The 25,099-nt window shown below is 36.3% G+C and overlaps 1 protein-coding gene across 4 annotated transcripts in view; it reads right to left on the reverse strand.

The window, feature by feature from the left end:
* Positions 1–25,099, reverse strand: part of LOC128653409 (membrane cofactor protein) — a 200,444-nt gene that overhangs the window by 32,019 nt on the left and 143,326 nt on the right. For all 4 annotated transcript variants that reach the window (XM_053706671.1, XM_053706669.1, XM_053706670.1 and 1 more), the window contains exons 3-4: positions 7,887–8,093; positions 5,894–6,103 (exon numbers count right to left, since the gene is read on the reverse strand). In XM_053706671.1, the coding sequence (XP_053562646.1) occupies positions 5,894–6,103; positions 7,887–8,093 (417 nt within the window). The remainder of the gene's footprint in view (positions 1–5,893; positions 6,104–7,886; positions 8,094–25,099) is intronic.

Raw genomic sequence — 25,099 nt, forward strand, 5'->3', positions numbered from 1 at the left:
AAAATCCTTTAAGAAATCCCTCTCTACATATCTCAAAACAGAATGCACCTGTCGTGGTTGATTATATATTTCCTACCTGTTATATGTTAAATTTTTCATATATTATGTATTAATATTGTTTCTGTATTTTATTGTACCCTATAGTAACAATGCAATGTTTTGTGGACCCAGGACATACTTGAAAACGAGAGAAATCTCAATGTATCCTTCCTGGTAAAAGATTTTATAAATAAATAAATAAATGTCCAAATTGGGCCCAATTAGCCATTTTCCCTCCCCAGTGTCATGTGACTCGTTAGTGTTACAAGGTCTCAGGTGTGAATGGGGAGCAGGTGTGTTAAATTTGGTGTTATCGCTATCACACACTCTCTCATATTGGTCACTGGAAGTTCAACATGGCACCTCATGGCAAAGAACTCTCTGAGGATCTGAAAAAAAGAATTATTACTCTAGATAAAGATGACCTAGGCTATAAGAAGATTACCAAGACCCTGAAACTGAGCTGCAGCATGGTGGGCAAGAGCATGCAGCAGTTTATCAGGACAGGTTCCACTCAGAACAGGACTCGCCATGGTCGACCAAAGAAGTTGAGTGCACGTGCTCAACGTCATATCCAGAGGTTTTCTTTGGGAAATAGACCTATGAGTGCTGCCAGCATTGCTGCAGAGGTTTAGGGGTTGGGGGTTAGCCTATCAGTGCTCAGACCATACGCCACACACTACATCAAATTGGTCTGCATGACTGTCATCCCAGAAGGAAACATCTTCTAAAGATGATGCACCAGAAAGCCCGCAAACAGTTTGCTGAAGACAAGCAGACTAAGGGCATGGGTCATTGAAACTATGTCCTGTGGTCTGATAAGACCAAGATAAACTTATTTGGTTCAGATGGTGTCAAGCGTGTGTTGCAGCAACCAGGTGAGGAGTACAAAGACAAGTGTGTCTTGCCTACAGTCAAGCATGGTGGTGGGAGTGTCATGGTCTGGGCCTGCATGAGTGCTGCCGTCACTGGGGAGCTACAGTTAATTGAGGGAACCATGAATGCCAACATGTACTGTGACATACTGAAGCAGAACATGAGGCCTTCCCTTCTGAGACTTGGCTGCAGGGCAGTATTACAACATGATAACGACTCCAAACACACCTCCAAGATGACCACTGCCTTGCTAAAGAAGTTGAGGGTAAATGTGATGGACTGGCCAAGCATGTCTCCAGACCTAAACCCAATTGAGCATCTGTGGGGGAGCACAAGGTCTCTAACATCCACCAGCTCAGTGATGTCATCATGGAGGAGTGGAAGAGGACTCCAGTGGCAACCTGTGAAGCTCTGGTGAAATCAATACCCAAGAGGCTTAAGGCAATGCTGGAAAATAATGGTGGCCACACAAAATATTGACACTTTGGGCCCAATTTGGACATTTCCACTTAGGGGTGTACACACTTTTGTTGCCAACAGTTTAGACATTAATGGCTGTGTGTTGAGTTATTTTGAGGGGGCAGCAAATTTACACTGTTATACAGGCTGTACACTTACTACTTTACATGTTAGGTGCAGACATAGAAACTGTTTCCCCATAGGAAACAATGGGGCTGCGTTAAGAGCTGAACGCTGCTATTTTGCAGGTGTTAGGTTTTTTTCAGCTCAAAATGCCCCATTGTTTTCTATGGGGGAATCGTGCACGAGCACGTTTTTGAAGCTGGCCGCGTCCGTAAGCACCGCTGGTATTGAGAGTTGCAGTTGCGTTAAATTATGCTCTACGCTCCCTTTTTGGAGCCTAACACACTGAAAACGCTGCCATTCTGTGAACTCTAAATACCAGTGGTATTTAAAAGGTGCGGGGGAAAAAAAGCATGTGTTAGCTACGCGGGTCGTTACCGACAAAACTCTAAATCTAGCCGAAATTTAGGTAGGCTAATAGCAGCAATAGATTACTGGAAACTAGCTGCTGATTGGTGGCTGCACATATATGCCTCTTGTCATTAGCTCACTAGAATGAAGCAAATTTGATAATAGAAATAAAGTACAATGTTGTCTGAAATTGTCTGGTTTATATTAATCATGAAAGAAAAGTTTTGTGTTTCATGTCCATTTAACAAAATGTACTTTGCAGTATAGTAAGAAATGTTGCACATGTTTAAAATAGATTTTTTTAAAATACTTATTTAAATGTTTAATAAAAATGATAAAACAGTTGTACAAATGTAAGAAATGTTGCTCATGTATAAAACAAAAAGCAAAGTGTCATTTCTTCAGTGTTGTCACATGAAAAGATGTAATAAAATATTTACAAAAATTTGAGGGGTGTACTCACTTTTTTGGGATAATGTATAAACATATATATATATATATATATATATATATAGATAGATAGATAGATAGATAGATAGATAGATAAACTAAAAGAAAGTGCACTCCACAGGACTCACTTTCTTTCAGTTTATCTATACATATTGTTTGTGCACCCTGGGCAGCTGTTTGACAAGCTTGGAGTGCACTTTGTCTTCAAATTTATATATATATATATATATATATATATATATATATATATATATATATATATATATATATATTATGCATACTCTTAAAGGGACAGTGAAGTAATTGTTTTTCTTTCATGATTCAGATTGAGCATACAATTTTAAACAATGTTCCAATTTACTTCTATTATCTAAGTTGCTTAATTCTCTTGGTATCCTTTTTTTAAAAGCTAACGCCTAAATTTGGAATCAGCCAATCAGATTCAAGTTCAATCCGATTGGCTGATTGGATCAGCCAATCAGATTGAGCTTGCATTCTATTGGCTGTTCCGATCAGCCAATCGGATTGAACTTGAATCTGATTGGCTGATTCAATCAGCCAATCAGAATTTTCCTACCTTAATTTCCGATTGGCTGATAGAATCCTATCAGCCAATCGGAATTCGAGGGACGCCATCTTGGATGACGTCCCTTAAAGGAGCCTTCATTCATCGGTAGTCCGTCAGGCCAGCAGGATGTTCCGCGTCGGAGGTCTGCAAGATGGATCCTGAAGAAAGAAGATTGAAGACCCCGCTTGGAAGATGACATCGCCCGGATGGAAGACGTCTTCAGCACCGCTTGGAGGATCACTTCATCGGATGGAAGATTTCTTCAGCGCCCCTTGGAGGATCACTTCTGCCACTTCGGATCTCCTCTTCAGTTCCATCGGTGGCTCGGCTGAGTGAAGACGACTCAAGGTAGGATGATCTTCAGGGGGGTAGTGTTAGGTTTTTTTAAGGGGGGTTTGGGTTAGATTAGTGGTATGTGGGTGGTGGGTTTTAATGTTGGGGGGGGTTATATTTTTCTTTTACAGGCAAAAGAGCAGTTTTCTTTGGGGCATGCCCCGCAAAAAGCCCTTTTGAGGGCTGGTAAGGTAAAAGAGCTTTGAACTTTTTTAATTTAGAATAGGGTAGGGCATTTTTTAGTTTGGGGGTCTTTGTTATTTTATTAGGGGGCTTAGAGTAGGTGTAATTAGTTTAAAATTGTTGTAATATTTTTCTAATATTTGTAAATATTTTTTTATTTTTTGTAACTTAGTTCTTTTTTATTTTTTGTACTTTAGTTAGTTTATTTAATTGTATTTATTTGTAGGTATTGTATTTAATTCATTTATTGATAGTGTAGTGTTAGGTTTAATTGTAACTTAAGTTAGGATTTATTTTACAGGTAATTTTGTAATTATTTTAACTAGGTAGCTATTAAATAGTTATTAACTATTTAATAGCTATTGTACCTGGTTAAAATAAAAACAAAGTTGCCTGTGAAATAAATATTAATCCTAAAATAGCTACAATATAATTATAATTTATATTGTAGCTATATTAGGGTTTATTTTACAGGTAAGTATTTAGCTTTAAATAGGAATAATTTATTTAATAAGAGTTAATTTATTTCGTTAGATTTAAATTATATTTAACTTAGGGGGGTGTTAGTGTTAAGGTTAGACTTAGCTTTAGGGGTTAATACATTTATTAGAGAAGCCGTGAGGTCCGGTCGGCAGATTAGGGGTTAATACTTGAAGTTAGGTGTCGGCGATGTTAGGGAGGGCAGATTAGGGGTTAATACTATTTATTATAGGGTTATTGAGGCGGGGGTTCGGCGGATTAGGGGTTAATACATTTATTATAGTAGCAGTGAGGTCCGGTCGGCAGATTAGGGGTTAATAATTGTAGGTAGGTGGAGGCGACGTTGTGGGGAGCAGATTAGGGGTTAATAAATATAATATAGGGGTCGGCGGTGTTATGGGCAGCAGATTAGGGGTACATAGGGATAACGTAGGTTGCGGCGGTGTACGGAGCGGCAGATTAGGGGTTAATAATAATATGCAGGGGTCAGCGATAGTGGGGGCGGCAGATTATGGGTTAATAAGTGTAAGGTTAGGTGTGTTTAGACTCGGGGTACATGTTAGGGTGTTAGGTGCAGACATAGAAACTGTTTCCCCATAGGAAACAATGGGGCTGCGTTAAGAGCTGAACGCTGCTATTTTGCAGGTGTTAGGTTTTTTTCAGCTCAAAATGCCCCATTGTTTTCTATGGGGGAATCGTGCACGAGCACGTTTTTGAAGCTGGCCGCGTTCCATAAGCACCGCTAGTATTGAGAGTTGCAGTGGCGGTAAATTATGCTCTACGCTCCCTTTTTGGAGCCTAACACACTGAAAACGCTGCCATTCTGTGAACTCTAAATACCAGTGGTATTTAAAAGGTGCGGGGGAAAAAAAGCATGCGTTAGCTACGCGGGTCGTTACCGACAAAACTCTAAATCTAGCCGAAATTTAGGTAGGCTAATAGCAGCAATAGATTACTGGAAACTAGCTGCTGATTGGTGGCTGCACATATATGCCTCTTGTCATTAGCTCACTAGAATGAAGCAAATTTGATAATAGAAATAAAGTACAATGTTGTCTGAAATTGTCTGGTTTATATTAATCATGAAAGAAAAGTTTTGTGTTTCATGTCCATTTAACAAAATGTACTTTGCAGTATAGTAAGAAATGTTGCACATGTTTAAAATAGATTTTTTTAAAATACTTATTTAAATGTTTAATAAAAATGATAAAACAGTTGTACAAATGTAAGAAATGTTGCTCATGTATAAAACATATATTCGTATGTATTTTTATAACAATTACGTAATGAAATAAATGTATTTCACAGAAAAAAATAAAAATCACATTATATAATATTTTATGGATTATTATCCTTCACCAAAGGAAAAAAAATTGGTACTGTCCATAAATTCTCTTTTGACTTATGAAACAAAATATGAAATCTCATAATACACAACAGCCTTAAAAAACACCCCTTTGCACAAACCTCACTAACATATAAGAACAATAAATGTCATTACATAATTATGCCAAATCAATAAAATTTAGATAACCAACCACTGGGTGATGATTTACAGCAATTTAGTGATACAGGAGAATTAGTATTTGCCGATGATACGCAATGTCGGCAGAAATGCTTTACATGCACAGTGTTGAGATGTAAAGTAAAACATTAAAGGGCCACAAAATTCAGTAGACTTGCATAATTACCAAGTGCATAATATAAAGACAATGCAATAACACTTACTCTGAATTTCAAATAAGCAATACATTTATTTATTTTTTGACAAATTTATCTTTTCCCCATTTGCCTGCCCCTGTATCATGTGACTTTTATCAGATAATCACAGTCTAGTATACGCATACCTTATGAACACATGCACATGCTCAGTAGGAGATGGTGCCTCAAAAAGTGTGTATATAAAAAGAAAGTGCAAAATTTGATTTGACTTTAGTGACCCTTTAAACTTATATGTAACAAGGCCACTATTACAATATGAACTATTTATTATACTCTAAAGGATAACAGATTTAGTAAGAAGATACTCACAAGGTACACACTTTGGCAGTTCTGGTGACCATTTTCTGAGGAAAGTGCATACACTGCTGTCCTCTCCTTGCATTACAAAGCCAGAATCACACTGTAACTGGACAGTATTTTTCCACGTAAAACCATGGCCGACATGCTCAGGAATATATTCTTCCTTATTCTTAAGAACAATGTGACCATTGTCAATAGCTGGGTAAGGGCAGTCAAACCCTATTAAAACAATGTAAAAATGTTATATAGTAAACTAAACCACTCTCAGTATAGGAGACATTAATGCATAATATGGTGTAAAAATGATTTTATTTATATTGTAAAAAAACCCAATATAATAATAAATGAACCCCTCTAGAAAGAGCCATTAAAGTTAGTTTGGGGAATATCTATAGTTGCCCCAGAGTTTCCACTGTTAAAATGTAAGAACAAATCCTACCTCTAGTCAGTGAGACTCAATGCAAAATGAAAACTATATAAAAATACAGAATAAAAAAGCAGCAACAGCTCATACACCAGTCAACACCATAATGCAAATAACATTATAATCATTATTACCAAGTTACAGTTTAATAAAGTAGCAGTCAGTTCAGAGACCTAATTAATATGGGGTTGATATTATAAAAAGATGACAAAAATTGATGGAATTCTCGCTGTAAATGCTAATTTTTTTACCTTTTTTGTTGGTATGTATACAAAAATATTAGTTTTCATTATTATGCCATTTTAATCTTATGAGAAAAAAGTAAATGAAAAAAAGCAGATAACAGAGAAATTTGGGCTCAGTCTAACAACCTATAGTCATTGTCTAACCAAGTTTGTAATCATAGTTTTGTTAATCATTTTTAAAGACACTGTTAGATGAAAAATCAACATCTTAAAGGGACAGTAAACACTGTGAGATGTTAAAAAAAGTTTAGTTATGAATAATAAAACAACTTTTCAATACAATTCCAGATTTATTTTGCCACCTTTATATGTAATTTAGCTTTAAAAAAAATGTGTATTTATTTTCTAATACTCAGAAATTACTGCAGAATTCTCAAAGATATCCCTAGTGCTTGATACATGTCTATACAGGTGACCCTCGTTTTACAACGGTTCAATTTACACCGTTTCAGAATAACAACATTTTTTTCCAGTCATGTGACTGCTATTGAAAAGCATTGAGAAGCAGTGCATTTATTAAAATAGCCAGTAGGTGGAGCTGTCCACTTGTGTTGCAGCAAAGCCAAGCAAGCTGAAATTAATCAGTTTAACCAGACCTGAGCTATCAAGCAGATTTCAAAGGAACAAGATCTTCCTGTCTATAAATCAGTCCAGATTGGAATGCATAGAAAGAACTGTTTGCAGAAAAAATGCAAGTGAAGTCTGTGTTGTGTGATAATTGTATTAGGTTTATAATGCTGTTTAGCAAATGTTTTTGTTCATTTAACTTTAAGTTTAATTATATATTCTGTGTTGTGTGATTATTTTATAAGGTTTATAATGCTGTTTAGCATTTAAAGTCTTCATTTCAAAGCTTTAAAAATAATGTATTAGGTGTTACTTATGACAATTTTGAGAGGGGCCTGGAACCTATGTCCCTCACTTCACATTGACTTACATTATAAACTGGGTTTCAATTTACAACGGTTTCGATTTACAACCATTCCTTCTGGAACCTAACCCCGGCGTAAACTGAGGGCTACCTGTAATTGGATTTAACAGATAATAATTGCAATACAATGCACTTTATACTATTATAATGACTGTGACTAGCCTTGTGGTCTATAGACTTAAGCCAGGATTGACTCCTGCAAATAAAGCAAGTGGTAGGGGGAGTTTGGCTATTAAAAAACAACTGCAGAAGACAAGATGTTAATTTAAAAAACATGTTAAGACTTGGCTGATATTTAATTCTATATCAAGACAAACAGAAATGACTTGTATTAACAAGGTATTAACTGTCCCTTTAGCACGCCTGAGTAAAGACAAGTGAGATAAATTTAATAACACTTACAACCCTGGCAGATGGGAATTGCAGGATGCCACTTTAAGTCATTTCCACAAACGATTGTATTTGATCCTTTCACATTGTAGAAACTATTGCATGCCACTTTTACAGTATCCATCACTTTGTAACCAGTTTCTAACTCATCCTCGGAGAATGATGTTGTTTTCATTGTTATTTTTCCATTAAATATTTTAGGTTCAGGACAATTGACCCCTAAAACAAAACAATAGTAAATCATTTAATTTTTTTTACTGTAAAGTTTCAGATAGTTTCCATAACACAATTATAATAGTAAGTCTGAAGGTCACAAATGTAAAATGTCCTGTTTATATATTGCCTCACAAATGTATCGCAAGGCACAAAATATTAAACAACTACTTGTATTTTGAATGCAAAAATCAAAGTGACGTGCAATTAGCACCAGAATTATTAGCCCTCCATATCACTTGCATTTTAAAGTTCCACTTGTAATCTAGGCCTTTATGAGAAATTAATTTGTTTTAGTTTAATGTCCATTTCAGGAAATTGAGATTTCCCTGCCTATCAATGGGGTAAGAGCTATGCAGAATAAATTATTCATTATTTCTTCCATGGATATAAAAATCCCCTCTTGCTCCTTGAGTGCATTGTGTGACACATGGGTACTATCTAAGGATCCCAGGACACTGGAAGGCTAGGAAGGCAAACATTTTCATATAAAGCAAGAAATTATCCGAAAATATTAAAGCTAAATCCTTCTTTGACCTCAAGAAGGATTTTATAGCAGTGTGATAGGATATTAATGGAGAATTAAATAATTCAATATTTTACCAATAGCAAGTTTGTCAGCAGAATATAAGAAAATACAAAAAGAGTGTTGTGCTTTATTAAGTGCTTGTAGTTAATGTTGTAATTCATGTTTTAAAAAAACCCATCTCCGAGAGCAATTCACATTCACAGAGAAGGGCGTGCAAACTTCACAAACCTGAGAATAAATTTGACAGATAACATGGCATTACAACCAAATGTTTCCCAACTCCACAACAGCTGCTCCAGTATAATGGGGAGCCAAAAGGCCACCCCAAGGTTTGAACTCACTGTGCTAAAATCCAGCTCCTCCAATGTTGGAACCTCTTCCTCAGATGATTAGAATTTAAAATAAAATACTTTCTTGCTATTGGGTGATTAAAAATTATCCAATAAGTATAGGCTGATTAAAAAAAAGCCAATAGGGATGGCGTCTGGACAGTGAATGAAGAGGGCAGTATAGACGGCGGAAAAAGCCTTCCTCCTCTGCCATGAAGATGGTCCCCCGGCACCTGGATGAAGAGGGCTCAATGTCGGATCAAGAGGAGTTGGATTTTCACATGGTGAGTACAAACTTTGGGGTTATTTAGGGCTTTTTGGGGTGTGTTTTTTTTTTTAAAGAATAGGCATTTTTAGTTTAAATTTTATTTTCTTGGATAGTTTTTTTTTAGGTAGACTTTATTATTTTAGGGTGTGGGGGGTTACTTGTATTGAAGAGGGGGGTCTTGTAATTTTGTTATTAGTAAAAGAGCTGAAAATGCCCCTTTAAGGGCTATGGTAATTTATTTTAGTGTTAGGGTTTAGGGTTTTTGTTTTTATGTTTTATGTGGGGGGTTTTATGGGGCATGTAGATTAGTGTTAGGTATAATGGTGTTTTTTATTTTGGATATTAATTTCTTTTTTGTAACAGATTTTTTAGATCTTTCCATTCAAATACCTTTAAACATAAAAATTAATTATTGATTTAGTTGGAATACTTTTTATTATGTTTTTCTGTGTTTTAATGTAAATATTTTGCGTTCCATTGTTCTTCAGATCAAATAAAATGTTCTTTGTAATTTTAAATATATGTATATATCTGCATATATTCATATAGGTATAGAAATATATCTTTGAGAAAAATAATCATATATATATATATAAAGAAATATATATTTAAAAATTACATTTTCTTCTATGTGAAAAACAGTGGAATGTGAAATATTCATAACTAACTTTGGCTTTAGCGCAGTTGGTCTAATGCAATGTTTGGTTAGCGCATGAGAAATTAGTGTTAAACAGTGCACCCCATTGAAGTCTAGGGGGATAAGATATCCAAAGTCTTGAAGTTAAACCGAATCGGGTTTGCTAACAAGATACCTTTTTTCTTTTAGCTTGAAAAGCAAACACTAATCTGCCTGCGCTAAATGTTTACTTCCAGTAGTGTTAGCGTGCAAGCATACCACTTGTAATCTGGTCCTATATATGAATAGATAAATATTTTACAAAAAAACTAATTTTATATATACATATATATATATATATATATATATATATATATATATATATACATTTTATATGTATACAGTCATGGCACACCTGCATTTCTGTCAGATAATGCACCACTTCACCCAGAAAATTGTTACAATTTCAAATGTTTAGGCATTCTCATGTTTATTTCTTTTGTTTGTATTGGTATGACACAAAAAAGTGGAGAATAAAAGCCAAATCTGACACATTCCATGCAAAAATGGACTGGACAAAATTATTGGCACCCTCAATTTAATATTTGGTAGCGCACCCCTTGGAAAAAATAACTGAAATCAATAGCATCCTGTAACCATCAATGAGTTTCTTACACCTCTCTACCGGACCACTCTTCTTTCACCAACTGCTCTAGGTGTCTCAGATTAGAAGGGTTCCTTTTACCAACTGCTGTCTTGAGAGCTCTCCACAGGTGTTCTATTGGGTTGAGATCTGGACTCATTGCTGGCCAGTTCAGTACTCTCCAGCGCTTTGTCTTAAACCATTTCTGGGTGCTTTATGACGTGTGCTTTGGGTCATTGTCCTGCTGTAAGACCCATAACCTCTGAAGGAGACCCAACTTTCTAACACTGGGCCCTACATTGCACAACAGAATTCTTAGGTAGTCTTCAGATTTCATAATGTCATGCACACAGTCAAGACATCCAGTGCCTGAAGCAGCAAAGCAACCCCAAAACATCAGTGAACCTCCACCATGTTTGACTGTAGGAACTGTATTCTTTTCTTTAAAAGCCTCATTTCTTTTTCTGAAAACAGTAGAATGATGGGCTTTACCAAAAAGCTGTAATTTTGTTTTGTCTGTCCAAAGCACAGTTTACCAAAAGGATTTTGGCTTTTCAGGTAAGCTTTGGCAAACTCCAACCTGCTTTTTTATGTTTCTGTTTCAGCAGTGGGGCCTGGGAATCCTACCATAGTGTCCCTTCTCATTCAGATGGTGACGTATAGTGCAAGCTGACACATTTATACCTTGTACCAGAAGGTCAGCTTGAATTTGCCTGGAAGTTGATCAAGGTTCTTTATCCACCATTCTAATAATCCTTTGTTGTAATCTTTGATCAATTTTTCTCATTCATCCACATTCAGGGAGATTAGCCACAGTGCCATGGGCTTTAAACTTCCAATGTTGCACAGAGTTGACACAGGAACATTAAAGATCTCTGGAGATGGACTTATAACCTTGAGATTGTCCATGCTTTTGCACAATTTTTGTTCTCAAATCATCAGACAATTCTTTGCTGTTCTTTCTCTTCTCCATGCTCAGTGTGGCACACAGAAACACACAATAGAAAGGTTGAGTCAATTTTTCACCATTTTAACTAGTTGAGTCAAAAGTAACAAATGAAATTTTATCAACATAACATTCTAATAAAGAATGTTATGTTGATGAGCTTTCATTTGTTACTTTTGAATCATTGATAGGGTCAATACCTGTCTAGATGTATTATTTCTTTACGGCTAGATTTAGAGTTTGGCGTTAGCCGTCAAAACCAGCGTTAGAGGCTCCTAACGCTGGTTTTGGGCTACCGCTGGTATTTAGAGTCAGTCAGGAAAGGGTCTAACGCTCACTTTCCAGACGCGACTTTTCCATACCGCAGATCCCCATACGCCATTTGCGTATCCTATCTTTCTAACGCTGGTATTTAGAGTCGTGGCTGAAGTGAGCGTTAGAAATCTAACGACAAAACTCCAGCCGCAGAAAAAAGTCATAACACCCATAAACTACCTATATACCCCTAAACCGAGGCCCCCCACATCGCCGCCACTCTATTAAAAATTTTTAACCCCTAATCTGCCGACCGCACACCGCCGCCACCTACGTTATCCCTATGTACCCCTAATCTGCTGCTCCTAACACCGCCGACCCCTATATTATATTTATTAACCCCTAATCTGCTGCCCCCAACGTCGCCTCCACCTACCTACAATTATTAACCCCTAATCTGCCGACCGGACCTCACCGCCACTATAATAAATGTATTAACCCCTAATCCGCCTCACTCCCACCTCAATAACCCTATAATAAATAGTATTAACCCCTAATCTGCCGACCGGACCTCACCACTACTCTAATAAATGTATTAACCCCAAAAGCTAATTCTAACCCTAACCCTAACACCCCCCTAAATTAAATATAATTTAAATCTAACGAAATAAATTAACTCTTATTAAATAAATTATTCCTATTTAAAGCTAAATACTTATCTGTAAAATAAACCCTAATATATATAATTATATTGTAGCTATTTTAGGATTAATATTTATTTTACAGGCAACTTTGTAATTATTTTAACCAGGTACAATAGCTATTAAATAGTTAATAACTATTTAATGGCTACCTAGTTAAAATAATTACAAAATTACCTGTAAAATAAATCCTAACCTAAGTTACAATTAAACCTAACACTACACTATCAATAAATTAATTAAATAAAATACCTACAATTATCTACAATTAAACCTAACACTACACTATCAATAAATTAATTAAATACAATACCTACAAATAAATACAAATAAATAAACTAAAGTACAAAAAATAAAAAAGAACTAAGTTACAAAAAATAAAAAAATATTTACAAACATTAGAAAAATATTACAACAATTTTAAACTAATTACACCTACTCTAAGCCCCCTAAAAAAATAACAAAGCCCCCCAAAATAAAAAAATGCCCTACCCTATTCTAAATTAAAATAGAAAAGCTCTTTTACCTTACCAGCCCTTAAAAGGGCCCTTTGCGGGGCATGCCCCAAAGAATTCAGCTCTTTTGCCTGTAAAAAAAAAACATACAATACCCTCCCCAACATTACAACCCACCACCCACATACCCCTAATCTAACCCAAACCCCCCTTAACCCCTTAATGACCACAGCACTTTTCCATTTTCTGTCCGTTTGGGACCAAGGCTATTTTTACATTTTTGCGGTGTTTGTGTTTAGCTGTAATTTTCATCTTACTCATTTACTGTACCCACACATATTATATACCGTTTTCCTCGCCATTAAATGGACTTTCTAAAGATACCATTATTTTCATCATATCTTATAATTTACTATAAAAAAATTTATAAAATATGAGGAAAAATTGAAAAAAAACCCAATTTTTCTAACTTTGACCCCCAAAATCTGTTACATATCTACAACCACCAAAAAACACCTATGCTAAATAGTTTCTAAATATTGTCCTGATTTTAGAAATACCCAATGTTTACATGTTCTTTGCTTTTTTGCAAGTTATAGGGCAATAAATACAAGTAGCACATTGCTATTTCCAAACCATTTTTTTTTCAAAATTAGCGCTAGTTACATTAGAACACTGATATCTTTCAGGAATCTCTGAATATCCATTGACATGTATATATTTTTTTTTAGTAGACAACCCAAAGTATTGATCTAAGCCCATTTTGGTATATTTCATGCCACCATTTCACCGCCAAATGCGATCAAATAAAAAAAATGTTCACTTTTTCACAAATTTTTTCACAAACTTTAGGTTTCTCACTGAAATTATTTACAAACAGCTTGTGCAATTATGTCACAAATGGTTGTAAATTCTTCTCTGGGATCTCCTTTGTTCAGAAATAGCATACTTATATGGCTTTGGTGTTGCTTTTTGGTAATTAGAATGCCACTAAATGCCACTGCGCAACACACGTGTATTATGCCCAGCAGTGAAGGGGTTAATTAGGGAGCATGTAGGGAGTTTTTTGGGGTAATTTTAGCTTTAGTGTAGTGTAGTAGACAACCCCAAGTATTGATCTAGGCCCATTTTGGTATATTTCATGCCACCATTTCACCGCCAAATGCGATCAAATAAAAAAAAAACGTTAAATTTGTCACAATTTTAGGTTTCTCAATGAAATCATTTACAAACAGATTGTGCAGTTATGGCACAAATGGTTGTAAATGCTTCTCTGGGATCCCCTTTGTTCAGAAATAGCAGACATATATGGCTTTGGCGTTGCTTTTTGGTATTTTGAAGGCCGCTAAATGCCGCTGCGCATCACACGTGTATTATGGCTAGCAGTGAAGGGGTCAATTAGGTAGCTTGTAGGGAGCTTGCAGGGTTAATATTAGATTTAGTGTAGAGCTCAGCCTCCCACCGTAAACATCAGACCCCCTGATCCCTCCTAAACAGCTCTCTTCCCTCCCCCACCCCACAATTGTCCCCGCCATCTTAAGTACTGGCAGAAAGTCTGCCAGTACTAAAATAAAAGCTATATTTGTTTTTTTGGTGGTTTTTTTTAAAAGCATATTTACATATGCTGCTGTGTACTATCCCCCTTAGCCCCCAACCTCACTGATCCCCCCCAAACAGCTCTATAACCCTCCCACTCTAACTTAATGGGCGCCATCTTGGGTACTGGCAGCTGTCTGCCAGTACCCAGTTTAGACAAAAAAATGTTGTTTTTTTGCATTTTTTTAACTTTTCTGTAGTGTAGCTTCCCCCCACACAAAAACCAACCCCCCACCCCTCCACGATCTCTTTTTGTGGGTTTTTTTGTATTTGATTATGGCCCTTTTAACTTTTTACTGTTTATTGATTTTCTGTAGTGTAGCGGTTCCCACCCGCTCCCGCCCCGTGCACGCGCCCGCCCGCCACCCTCCGTGCACGCGCGCGCGTCCGTGCGCGCCCCCGACGGTGCCGCCCCCGATCCCGCCCCCCCCGACGTCACACGGCACACCGATGGCCGGCCACCCGCCTCCCAAGTCGGCTCCCACCCACCAACGATACCGGCCATCGATGTCCGGTGCAGAGAGGGCCACAGAGTGGCTCTCTCTGCATTGGATGGCCATGTATGGTTATTGCAGGATGCCTCCTTATCGAGGCATCACTGCAATAACCGGAAAGCAGCTGGAAGCGAGCAGGATCTCTTCCAGCTGCTTTCCTCACCTAGGACGTGCAGGGTACGTTCTCAGGCATTAACTGCCTTTTTTTTGAGGACATACCCTGCACGTCCTCGGTCATTAAGGGGTTAAATAAACCTAACTCTAAGCCCCTGAAGATCTCCCTACCTTGTCCTCACCACACCGGGTCCCGATCGGTCCAGAAGAGCCTCTGAAGTCTTCATCCAAGCCCAAGCGGGGGCTGAAGAGTGCTGTCCATCCTCCGACTGAAGTCTTGATCCAAGCGGTGGCTAAAGAATTCCATCTTCGGGCAGAAGTCTTCATCCTATCCGGGCAGAAGAGTAGATCCGGACCGGCAAACATCTTCATCCAAGCCGCATCTTCTATGTTCTTCCATCCGATGACGAGCGGCTCCATCTTGAAGACCTCTGGCGCGGATCCATCCTCTTCTTCCGACGACTAGACGACGAATGAAGGTTCCTTTAAGGGACGTCATCCAAGATGGCGTCCCTCGAATTCCGATTGGCTGATAGGATTCTATCAGCCAATCGGAATTAAGGTAGGAAAATTCTGATTGGCTGATGGAATCAGCCAATCAGATTCAAGTTCAATCCGATTGGCTGATCCGATCAGCCAATCAGATTGAGCTCGCATTCTATTGGCTGTTCCGATCAGCCAATAGAATGCGACCTCAATCTGATTGGCTGATCGGATCAGCCAATCGGATTGAACTTGAATCTGATTGGCTGATTCCATCAGCCAATCAGAATTTTCCTACCTTAATTCCGATTGGCTGATAGAATCCTATCAGCCAATCGGAATTCGAGGGACGCCATCTTGGATGACGTCCCTTAAAGGAACCGTCATTCGTCGGGAAGTCGTCGGTGAAGATGGATGTTTCGCGTCGGCGGGATGAACATGGATCCGGAAGAAAGAAGATTGAAGATGCCGCTTGATAGAACACTTCAGCCGGATCATGGACCTCTTCAGCTCCCGCTTGGATGAAGACTTCAGTCGGATCATGGACCTCTTCAGCTCCCGCTTGGATGAAGACTTCTGCTGGATCATAGACATCTTCAGCCCCCCGCTTGAGCTTGGATCAAGACATCAGAGCCTGGACCAATCGCTGATACCCGGTGTGGTGAAGATAAGGTAGGAAGATCTTCAGGGGCTTAGTGTTAGGTTTATTTAAGGGGGGGTTTGGGTTAGATTAGGGGTATGTGGGTGGTGGGTTGTAATGTTGGGGGGGGTATTGTATGTTTTTTTTTACAGGCAAAAGAGCTGAATTATTTGGGGCATGCCCCGCAAAAGGCCCTTTTCAGGGCTGGTAAGGTAAAAGAGCTTTTCTATTTTAATTTTAGAATAGGGTAGGGCATTTTTTTATTTTGGGGGTCTTTGTTATTTTATTAGGGGGCTTAGAGTAGGTGTAATTAGTTTAAAATTGTTGTAATATTTTTCTAATGTTTGTAAATATTTTTTTATTTTTTGTAACTTAGTTCTTTTTTATTTTTTGTACTTTAGTTAGTTTATTTAATTGTATTTATTTGTAGGTATTGTATTTAATTAATTTATTGATAGTGTAGTGTTAGGTTTAATTGTAACTTAGGTTAGGATTTATTTTACAGGTAATTTTGTAATTATTTTAACTAGGTAACTATTAAATAGTTATTAACTATTTAATAGCTATTGTACCTGGTTAAAATAAATACAAAGTTGCCTGTAAAATAAAGATTAATCCTAAAATAGCTACAATATAATTATAATTTATATTGTAGCTATATTAGGGTTTATTATACAGGTAAGTATTTAGCTTTAAATAGGAATAATTTATCTAATAAGAGTTAATTTATTTCGTTAGATTTAAAGTATATTTAACTTAGGGGGGTGTTAGGGTTAAGGTTAGAGTTAGCTTTAGGAGTTAATACATTTATTAGAATAGCGGCGAGGTCCGGTCGGCAGATTAGTGGTTAATACTTGAAGTTAGGTGTCGGCGATGTTAGGGAGGGCATATTAGGGGTTAATACTATTTATTATAGGGTTATTGAGGCGGGAGTGAGGCGGATTAGGGGTTAATACATTTATTATAGTAGCGGTGAGGTCCGGTCGGCAGATTAGGGGTTAATTATTGTAGGTAGGTGGAGGCGACGTTGGGGGTGGCAGATTAGGGGTTAATAAATATAATATAGGGGTCGGCGGTGTTAGGGGCAGCAGATTATGGGTACATAGGGATAACGTAGGTTGCGGCGGTGTACGGAGCGGCAGATTAGGGGTTAAAAAAAATATGCAGGTGTCAGAGATAGCGGGGGCGGCAGATTAGGGGTTAATAAGTGTAAGGTTAGGGGTGTTTAGACTTGGGGTTCATGTTAGGGTGTTAGGTGCAGACATAGGAAGTGTTTCCCCATAGGAAACAATGGGGCTGCGTTAGGAGCTGAACGCTGCTTTTTTTGCAGGTGTTAGGTTTTTTTTCAGCTCAAAATGCCCCATTGTTTTCTATGGGGGAATCGTGCACGAGCACGTTTTTGAAGCTGGCCGCGTTCCATAAGCACCGCTAGTATTGAGAGTTGCAGTGGCGGTAAATTATGCTCTACGCTCCCTTTTTGGAGCCTAACGCAGCCATTCTGTGAACTCTAAATACCAGCGGTATTTAAAAGGTGCGGGGGGAAAAAAGCCAGTGTTAGCTACGCGGGTCGTTACCGACAAAACTCTAAATCTAGGCGACAGTTTTTCTTTTTAATTTTATTTTCATCTTATTTTTTATTTTTATTTTCATTGATTAATCATCAAATGAAAAACAAGTACATTATGGAAATACATGTACATTATGATGTTGTTTATATGCAAACTTATTGGTGACTCTATTAGTCTTAAAATGTAGTATTAGAAATTATATGAGCAGGAAGCCTATGTAGGACTCGTCTGCCTTCACCAGTGGATATTTGACACCTTACTACTTGAATAAGTAATTGTGATGGCGATTGACTACCAGCTTCTATTTAGGCTTCAATGCACCTAGAATAGTTAGCCGCAGATGAAGAGCATGTGTGCATGCGCGAAACGTGTCAGGTGTTTTTGATTGTCTTCCTTACACTTGTGCAACTTTGCCGATTAAACTGCTTTGATTCAAGCTTCTTGTCTCCGGTTTTGCTCCCTTATCCTCTTGGATGTATTTCCGGATTGAGCAGTTGAGAATACCGCTAATTTGACTACCGAAGCCTTAAGTCCTGCTAATAGCTGATTGGTGCTTTACACTCCTCATCACTTCCTATCCCATGATCAGGTGCCTATTGTAGGCACATACACTCTGACGTCAGAGAGGTACAGGAACTAACTAGCAAGGTGGCGTGTTCACTGAGAAGGACCGTGAATGCACATCGTGGATATTCCCTGTCGATGAGACCGGAGGGCTTCCTAGCCTGACTGGAATCACCAACAGAAGTTATCCACTGCACAGCACACAATACGTACACCAATACAAAGGGGAGAAAGATCTGATATCGCTGCAACCTTTGCATCACTAGCACTTAGCACCCAGCTAATAAGGGATAAGATAAGTACCAATACTGACCAATTTGAATATTGAGTTCTAGCCTCACAACTAGAGACTAACACTTTTGACTTTTATATGATACAGGTTAATTTATTTATCTGTCTGAACTTCCTAAATAAGGACTTCCTTAGGTATTGAAAACCTATATCGAGAGTGTTATAAACAAAAGTTACACTTGTTTTGGTATCGCTAGAGTGTATACACATCTGAGAATTGTCTTTAATTATAAAGTGCTTCAAAAGTTACCACCATCTTCAATTAAAACTATTTTAGTAATTTTAGTGAAAGATCTGCCTAAGGTATGTGTATGTGTAAATAAGTTCAGAAAAATCTACGAATTTCTAAAACAGAATTTCTTTACATGACATTGTATTTAGGATCTTTTCCTCAAAAATAAATAGTACACAATAACATCTTGGGGCTGAGTTGAAGGCAGGTTGCAAGGCCAAAAGGCTTAATGATTCCAATTTATTTGAGCTTCTGTCAAGATGTGATAGAAACAATTCCCAAAATAATTTCTAAAGAAAGGAGGAAAGGTCTGAGTTAACTTGGTAATACCTCAACATTTCCTCAAGGTCTGCAAGCTGGATTTTAAGAGTGGGCATTTACCCAGCTAAATTTTGAAAATATGTTAGCAAGTTTGGATGATGAATAGCAAAATCTTCTTTCTTGCCTTCTATCCATTAGTTCTGCAATATAATAAATGTTTCCCAGCAATACAGATTTTGGTATTCTTCAAGGCAAGGAAAGACTGAAGCTTCTGTTCAGGGGAGCTAGCAGAGTCTAACATATAAAATAAAATATAGGAAGAGCGCAACAAAAAAGATCTAAGTGCAGAATTAAAAATAATTTATTGTAGCCCCTTATAGTAGGCTGCTACTTACAGAATTAAAAATCATTGGAGTTATTAAGGACGGCTAGCTCAACTAAAGTTTTGGACACATTGATGATCCGACTTCAAGATAAAGGGCAAGATTACATATGCGGCCTCGCCCGCAAACCCAGTGACGGCTATTTTTAGTTGGATATAGTAACTAATATATATATATATACTTGTATGCGGCGCATATATTTCACCCGTTGTGCGCAGTTTTTTCTCCCATAAACTAACATAGAACTGGCATCGCCAGTTTGTATCATATACTCAGTGCAAGTACTCACGCGTGCAAAATGGAGAAATTTTACTCCATTTTCACCTCGCAACACATAGGCAGGCGCAGCAAGCATTGCACTGAATATATAAGTACCGTAACCCCCTAGAAGCTTTAACAAGCCAATATCAACCCCTAATCCGCCATCCCCCACAGCAATAACTAATAAATGTATCAACCCCTAATCTGCCAACCCCCACATCGAAAAGTATCTAATAAAGTTATTAACCCCTAATCCGCCATCCACCCACAATGCAAAGTATCTAATTAGACTATTAACCCCTAATCCACCACCCCCCACAACGCAAACTACATATTAACACTATTAATCCCTGAACCGCCAACCTCCCATTAAATAAAAAAGACTACCTTAAAAAATATCTTAAAATTACCAAAATAAAAAATCCTATTTTTACATGAAAATAAAAAAAACATTAGATTAAATTTAAATAAAAAAACCTAAGATTACAAAATGTAAAAAAATCTAAGATTACAGAAAAAAATAAACAAACTTATACAAAATAAAAAATTAAACCTAATCTAATACCCCAATAAAAACAAAAAAACACCCCAAAATAAAAAAACCTAAGCTAACACTAAACTACCAATAGCCCTAAAAAGGGCCTTTTGTAGGGCATTGCCCTAAAGCAATCAGCTCTTTTACTTTAAAAAAAATACAAATTACCCTAACAGTAACCCCCCTAAAATAAAAAAGACTCTAAGAAAACATAATCTACCCATTGCCCCTAAATAGGCATTTGCATGGACACTGCCCTTAAAAGGGTAATCAGCTATTTTACTGCCCCTTTCTAAAAAAAAAATCCCACCCCAAAAAAAAAAACCCTTTCTAAAAAAAAATCCCAGCCCAAAAAAAACAAAACACTAACCCTCCGACATAGGTACTCACCATTCCTGAAGTCCGGCAGTGAAGAATTTATTCCAGGCAGCTCCATCTTCAATTTTCATCCCGGTGTTGCTGAGCGGAGGTGGCGCCATCTTTAATCTTTATCCAAGGGTCATGGAGCGGAGGTGGCATGGAACAGAGGCGGATCGGCAGCAGCACGGTCATCCGACGTGGAGGCTTCTCTTCATGCGATCATTTGCTGCATACTGAAGATTGAATGTGAATAGCCATTACAAGTGCTAGCGGCATAGGCGTCACTACAGGGGGGCAGGGGTGGGGCAACTGCCCCCTTCTAGTATATTTTGCCCCCCCAAAAGAGATCTACTTCATTTACGGCGAGTAGCTGCAGGGGTGGAACAATCACTGTTGCAGATGGGGCTCATAGACATAGGAAAACAACAGGAAAAGTAAACCCTTGATGGTAGAATAAAGCAACTCTATACTGTGTGGTTTCCCAAAAACCCACACCAAATATAAATATAATGCAGAAGAAACAGAGTGCGCTGCAAACAGCTCTACCTATTTTCTATTCGGAAATAAATTATAAATGCAGTTTTACCATAAAGTAAAGTATAACTACTAAAAAAATATATAATAAATTCAATGTATACTTTATTTTCACAATATATATTAAAACACTTTAAAATATTATAAGGTGCACCTTATAGTTAATAATATCTTGATAAGCTGCTTTTTGTTTAACACAACTTAATATCCCAAATGCTTAGGGGTAAATATATCTGCAACAATGTTCCTTTTATGTATTCGAAAAAACTTTTTCTTCTTGTAACCATATGTTAACACAATAAATACGTTGTCGTCTTTATGTTGCTATTTTTAGTCTTTTATGTCCCCAAAAAGATCTTTCTTATTGCTGTATGTTTTATACATTGGGTGATTAGCAGTCGTTGGTAAAAACAGTATTCATAACAAACAATCCCTTGTATCCTCTGTATGCGTGGGTTAAAATGTCCCAAAATAAAAACTGATAGTCACTCACCAGAATCCGAAAGGTTTTTATTTCTTTTACCTTTCCCCCGACACTGCTATTCCTTCTATTTCAGCGCTGTTAGTGTCTCCAAACTAGCCGTTACCTCGGCTGTGACGTGTGTGTCACGTGATTACTCCGCTGCTCCAATAGCCAGGTCGGGTTACCGGTGGCAGTTTTTTTAAAATTCCGTAATGTAATTCCTCAAAGGTATCGATATCTTTCAAGGGTGTTTAGTAGTAAGGTCTCTAGAGGTTTTTCTTGGTTCCTTAATCACCCGTGGTACTTGCACGATTGGGCTGCTGTGTATAGGGATAACAATTCCGTTATAAAAGCTGGCCAGCTGAACGGACACGATCCTCACTCATCTACGCGTTTCAGCATAATGCTTTTTTCAAAAGACATAGGAACAGCTCACCACTCACTGCTTACTCAATCTAATCTCCTCCAGTGTGCTGCTTAAAAACTCGGCTGCTGTGCTAATATAATGCAGCAGAGAGTTGATCAAGTCAGTGAGAGTGAGCAGTGACTGTTTACAAGCAGCACCATGCTTTCAAAGTTTGCCTTCTGAAACCAGGAAGAAATTGCAAACTAACCATGGCAACCATGATGTCATGGATTTGCTGTGTCCCTGCCTGAGTGCTCTAACAGGAGTTCTGGGCTTACTGACAGCTGCATCATCCAACCATCAGCAAGCAGCCCAGGCTCAAGCCTCACACTGCACATTGTGCTGCTGATAGGCAGTGCAGCTTCAGGAGGAAAGAGCTAAGTAATAAATCATTTTTTTCATTTACACTGTGGCTGCTCAGAAAGGCAGAAGTTGTTTAGAATGAAGATAATTTTGAATTCTTCATTGTAAACTCTTGATGCCTTTCCTGTGAAAAGTAAACATTTTTGTGGTATGCCATGCCTAAAAACAGCAGAGACAACCTATTTCCCCTGAAATAAAGCTTACTCCTCTAAAATCAGCAAAACTAGAACATTAGTTATATGTAAATAAATGTATTTCCTTCTCTATGTATGCATGTGTGTGTGTATGTATGTATATATGTATGTGTGTACTGTGTATATATGCATGTGTGTATAAATGTATGTATATGTGTATTATATATGTGTGTATAAATGTATTTATGTATGTGTGTATAAATGTATTTATGTATGTGTGTATAAATGTATGTATATGTGTATTATGTGTGTGCGTGTATATGTATGTATGTATATGTGTATAAATGTATGTATATGTGTATTATGTATGTGTGTATAAATTTATGTATATGTGTATTATGTGTGTGTGTATAAATGTATGTATATGTGTATTATGTGTGTGTGTATATGTATGTATGTATATGTGTATAAATGTATATATATGTGTATTATGTGTGTGTATATGTATGTATGTATATGTGTATAAATGTATGTATATGTGTATTATGTATATGTGTATTATGTATGTGTATAAATGTATGTATATGTGTATTATGTGTGTGTGTATATGTATGTATGTATATGTGTATAAATGTATGTATATGTGTATTATGTGTGTGTGTATATGTAGGTATGTATATGTGTATTATGTGTGTGTGTATATGTATGTATGTATATGTGTACTATGTGTGTGTGTGTATATGTATGTATGTATATGTGTATTATGTATATGTGTATTATGTATGTGTGTATAAATGTATGTATATGTGTATTAAGTATGTGTGTATAAATGTATGTATATGTGTATTATGTATGTGTGTGTATAAATGTATGTATATGTGTATTATGTATGTGTGTATAAATGTATGTATATGTGTATTATGTATGTGTGTGTATAAATGTATGTATATGTGTATTATGTATGTGTGTGTATAAATGTATGTATATGTGTATTATGTATGTGTGTATAAATGTATGTATATATGTATTATGTGTGTGTGTATATGTATGTATATGTGTATAAATGTATGTATATGTGTATTATGTGTGCGTATATGTATGTATGTATGTATATGTGTATAAATGTATGTATATGTGTATTATGTATATGTGTATTATGTATATGTGTATTATGTATGTGTGTATAAATGTATGTATATGTGTATTATGTGTGTGTGTATATGTATGTATGTATATGTGTATAAATGTATGTATATGTGTATTATGTGTGTGTGTGTATATGTATGTATGTATAGGTGTATTATGTATATGTGTATTATGTATGTGTGTATAAATGTATGTATATGTGTATTAAGTAAGTGTGTATAAATGTATGTATATGTGTATTATGTGTGTGTGTATATGTATGTATGTATATGTGTATTATGTATATGTGTATAAATGTATGTATGTATATGTGTATTATGTGTGTGTGTATATGTATTTATGTATATGTGTATTATGTATGTGTGTATAAATGTATATATATATATATATATATATATATATATAAATATATATATATATATATATGTGTGTATTATGTATGTGTGTATAAATGTATGTATATGTGTATTATGTGTGTGTGTATATGTATGTATGTAAATGTGTGTTATGTATATGTGTATTATGTATGTGCGTATAAATGTATGTATATGTGTATTATGTGTGTGTGTATATGTATGTATATGTGTATTATGTATATGAGTATTATGTATGTGCGTATAAATGTATGTATATGTGTATTATGTGTGTGTATATGTATGTATGTATATGTGTATAAATGTATGTATATGTGTATTATGTGTGTGTGTATATGTATGTATGTATATGTGTATTATGTGTGTGTGTATATGTATGTATGTATATGTGTATTATGTGTGTGTGTATATGTATGTATGTATATGTGTATTATGTGTGTGTGTATAAATGTATGTATATGTGTATTATGTATGTGTGTGTATAAATGTATGTATATGTGTATTATGTATATGTGTATTATGTATGTGTGTATAAATGTATGTATATGTGTATTATGTGTGTGTATATATGTATGTATGTATGTATATGTGTATTATGTATGTGTGTATAAATGTATGTATATGTGTATTATGTATGTGTGTGTATAAATGTATGTATATGTGTATTATGTATGTGTGTATAAATGTATGTATATGTGTATTATGTATGTGTGTGTATAAATGTATGTATATGTGTATTATGTATGTGTGTGTATAAATGTATGTATATGTGTATTATGTATGTGTGTATAAATGTATGTATATGTGTATTATGTGTGTGTGTATATGTATGTATGTATATGTGTATAAATGTATGTATATGTGTATTATGTGTGTGTATATGTATGTATGTATATGTGTATAAATGTATGTATATGTGTATTATGTATATGTGTATTATGTATATGTGTATTATGTATGTGTGTATAAATGTATGTATATGTGTATTATGTGTGTGTGTGTATATGTATGTATGTATATGTGTATTAAGTAAGTGTGTATAAATGTATGTATATGTGTATTATGTGT

The sequence above is a fragment of the Bombina bombina genome, chromosome 3 (assembly GCF_027579735.1).
Source record: "Bombina bombina isolate aBomBom1 chromosome 3, aBomBom1.pri, whole genome shotgun sequence".
In the NCBI taxonomy this organism is placed as follows: Eukaryota; Metazoa; Chordata; class Amphibia; order Anura; family Bombinatoridae; genus Bombina; species Bombina bombina.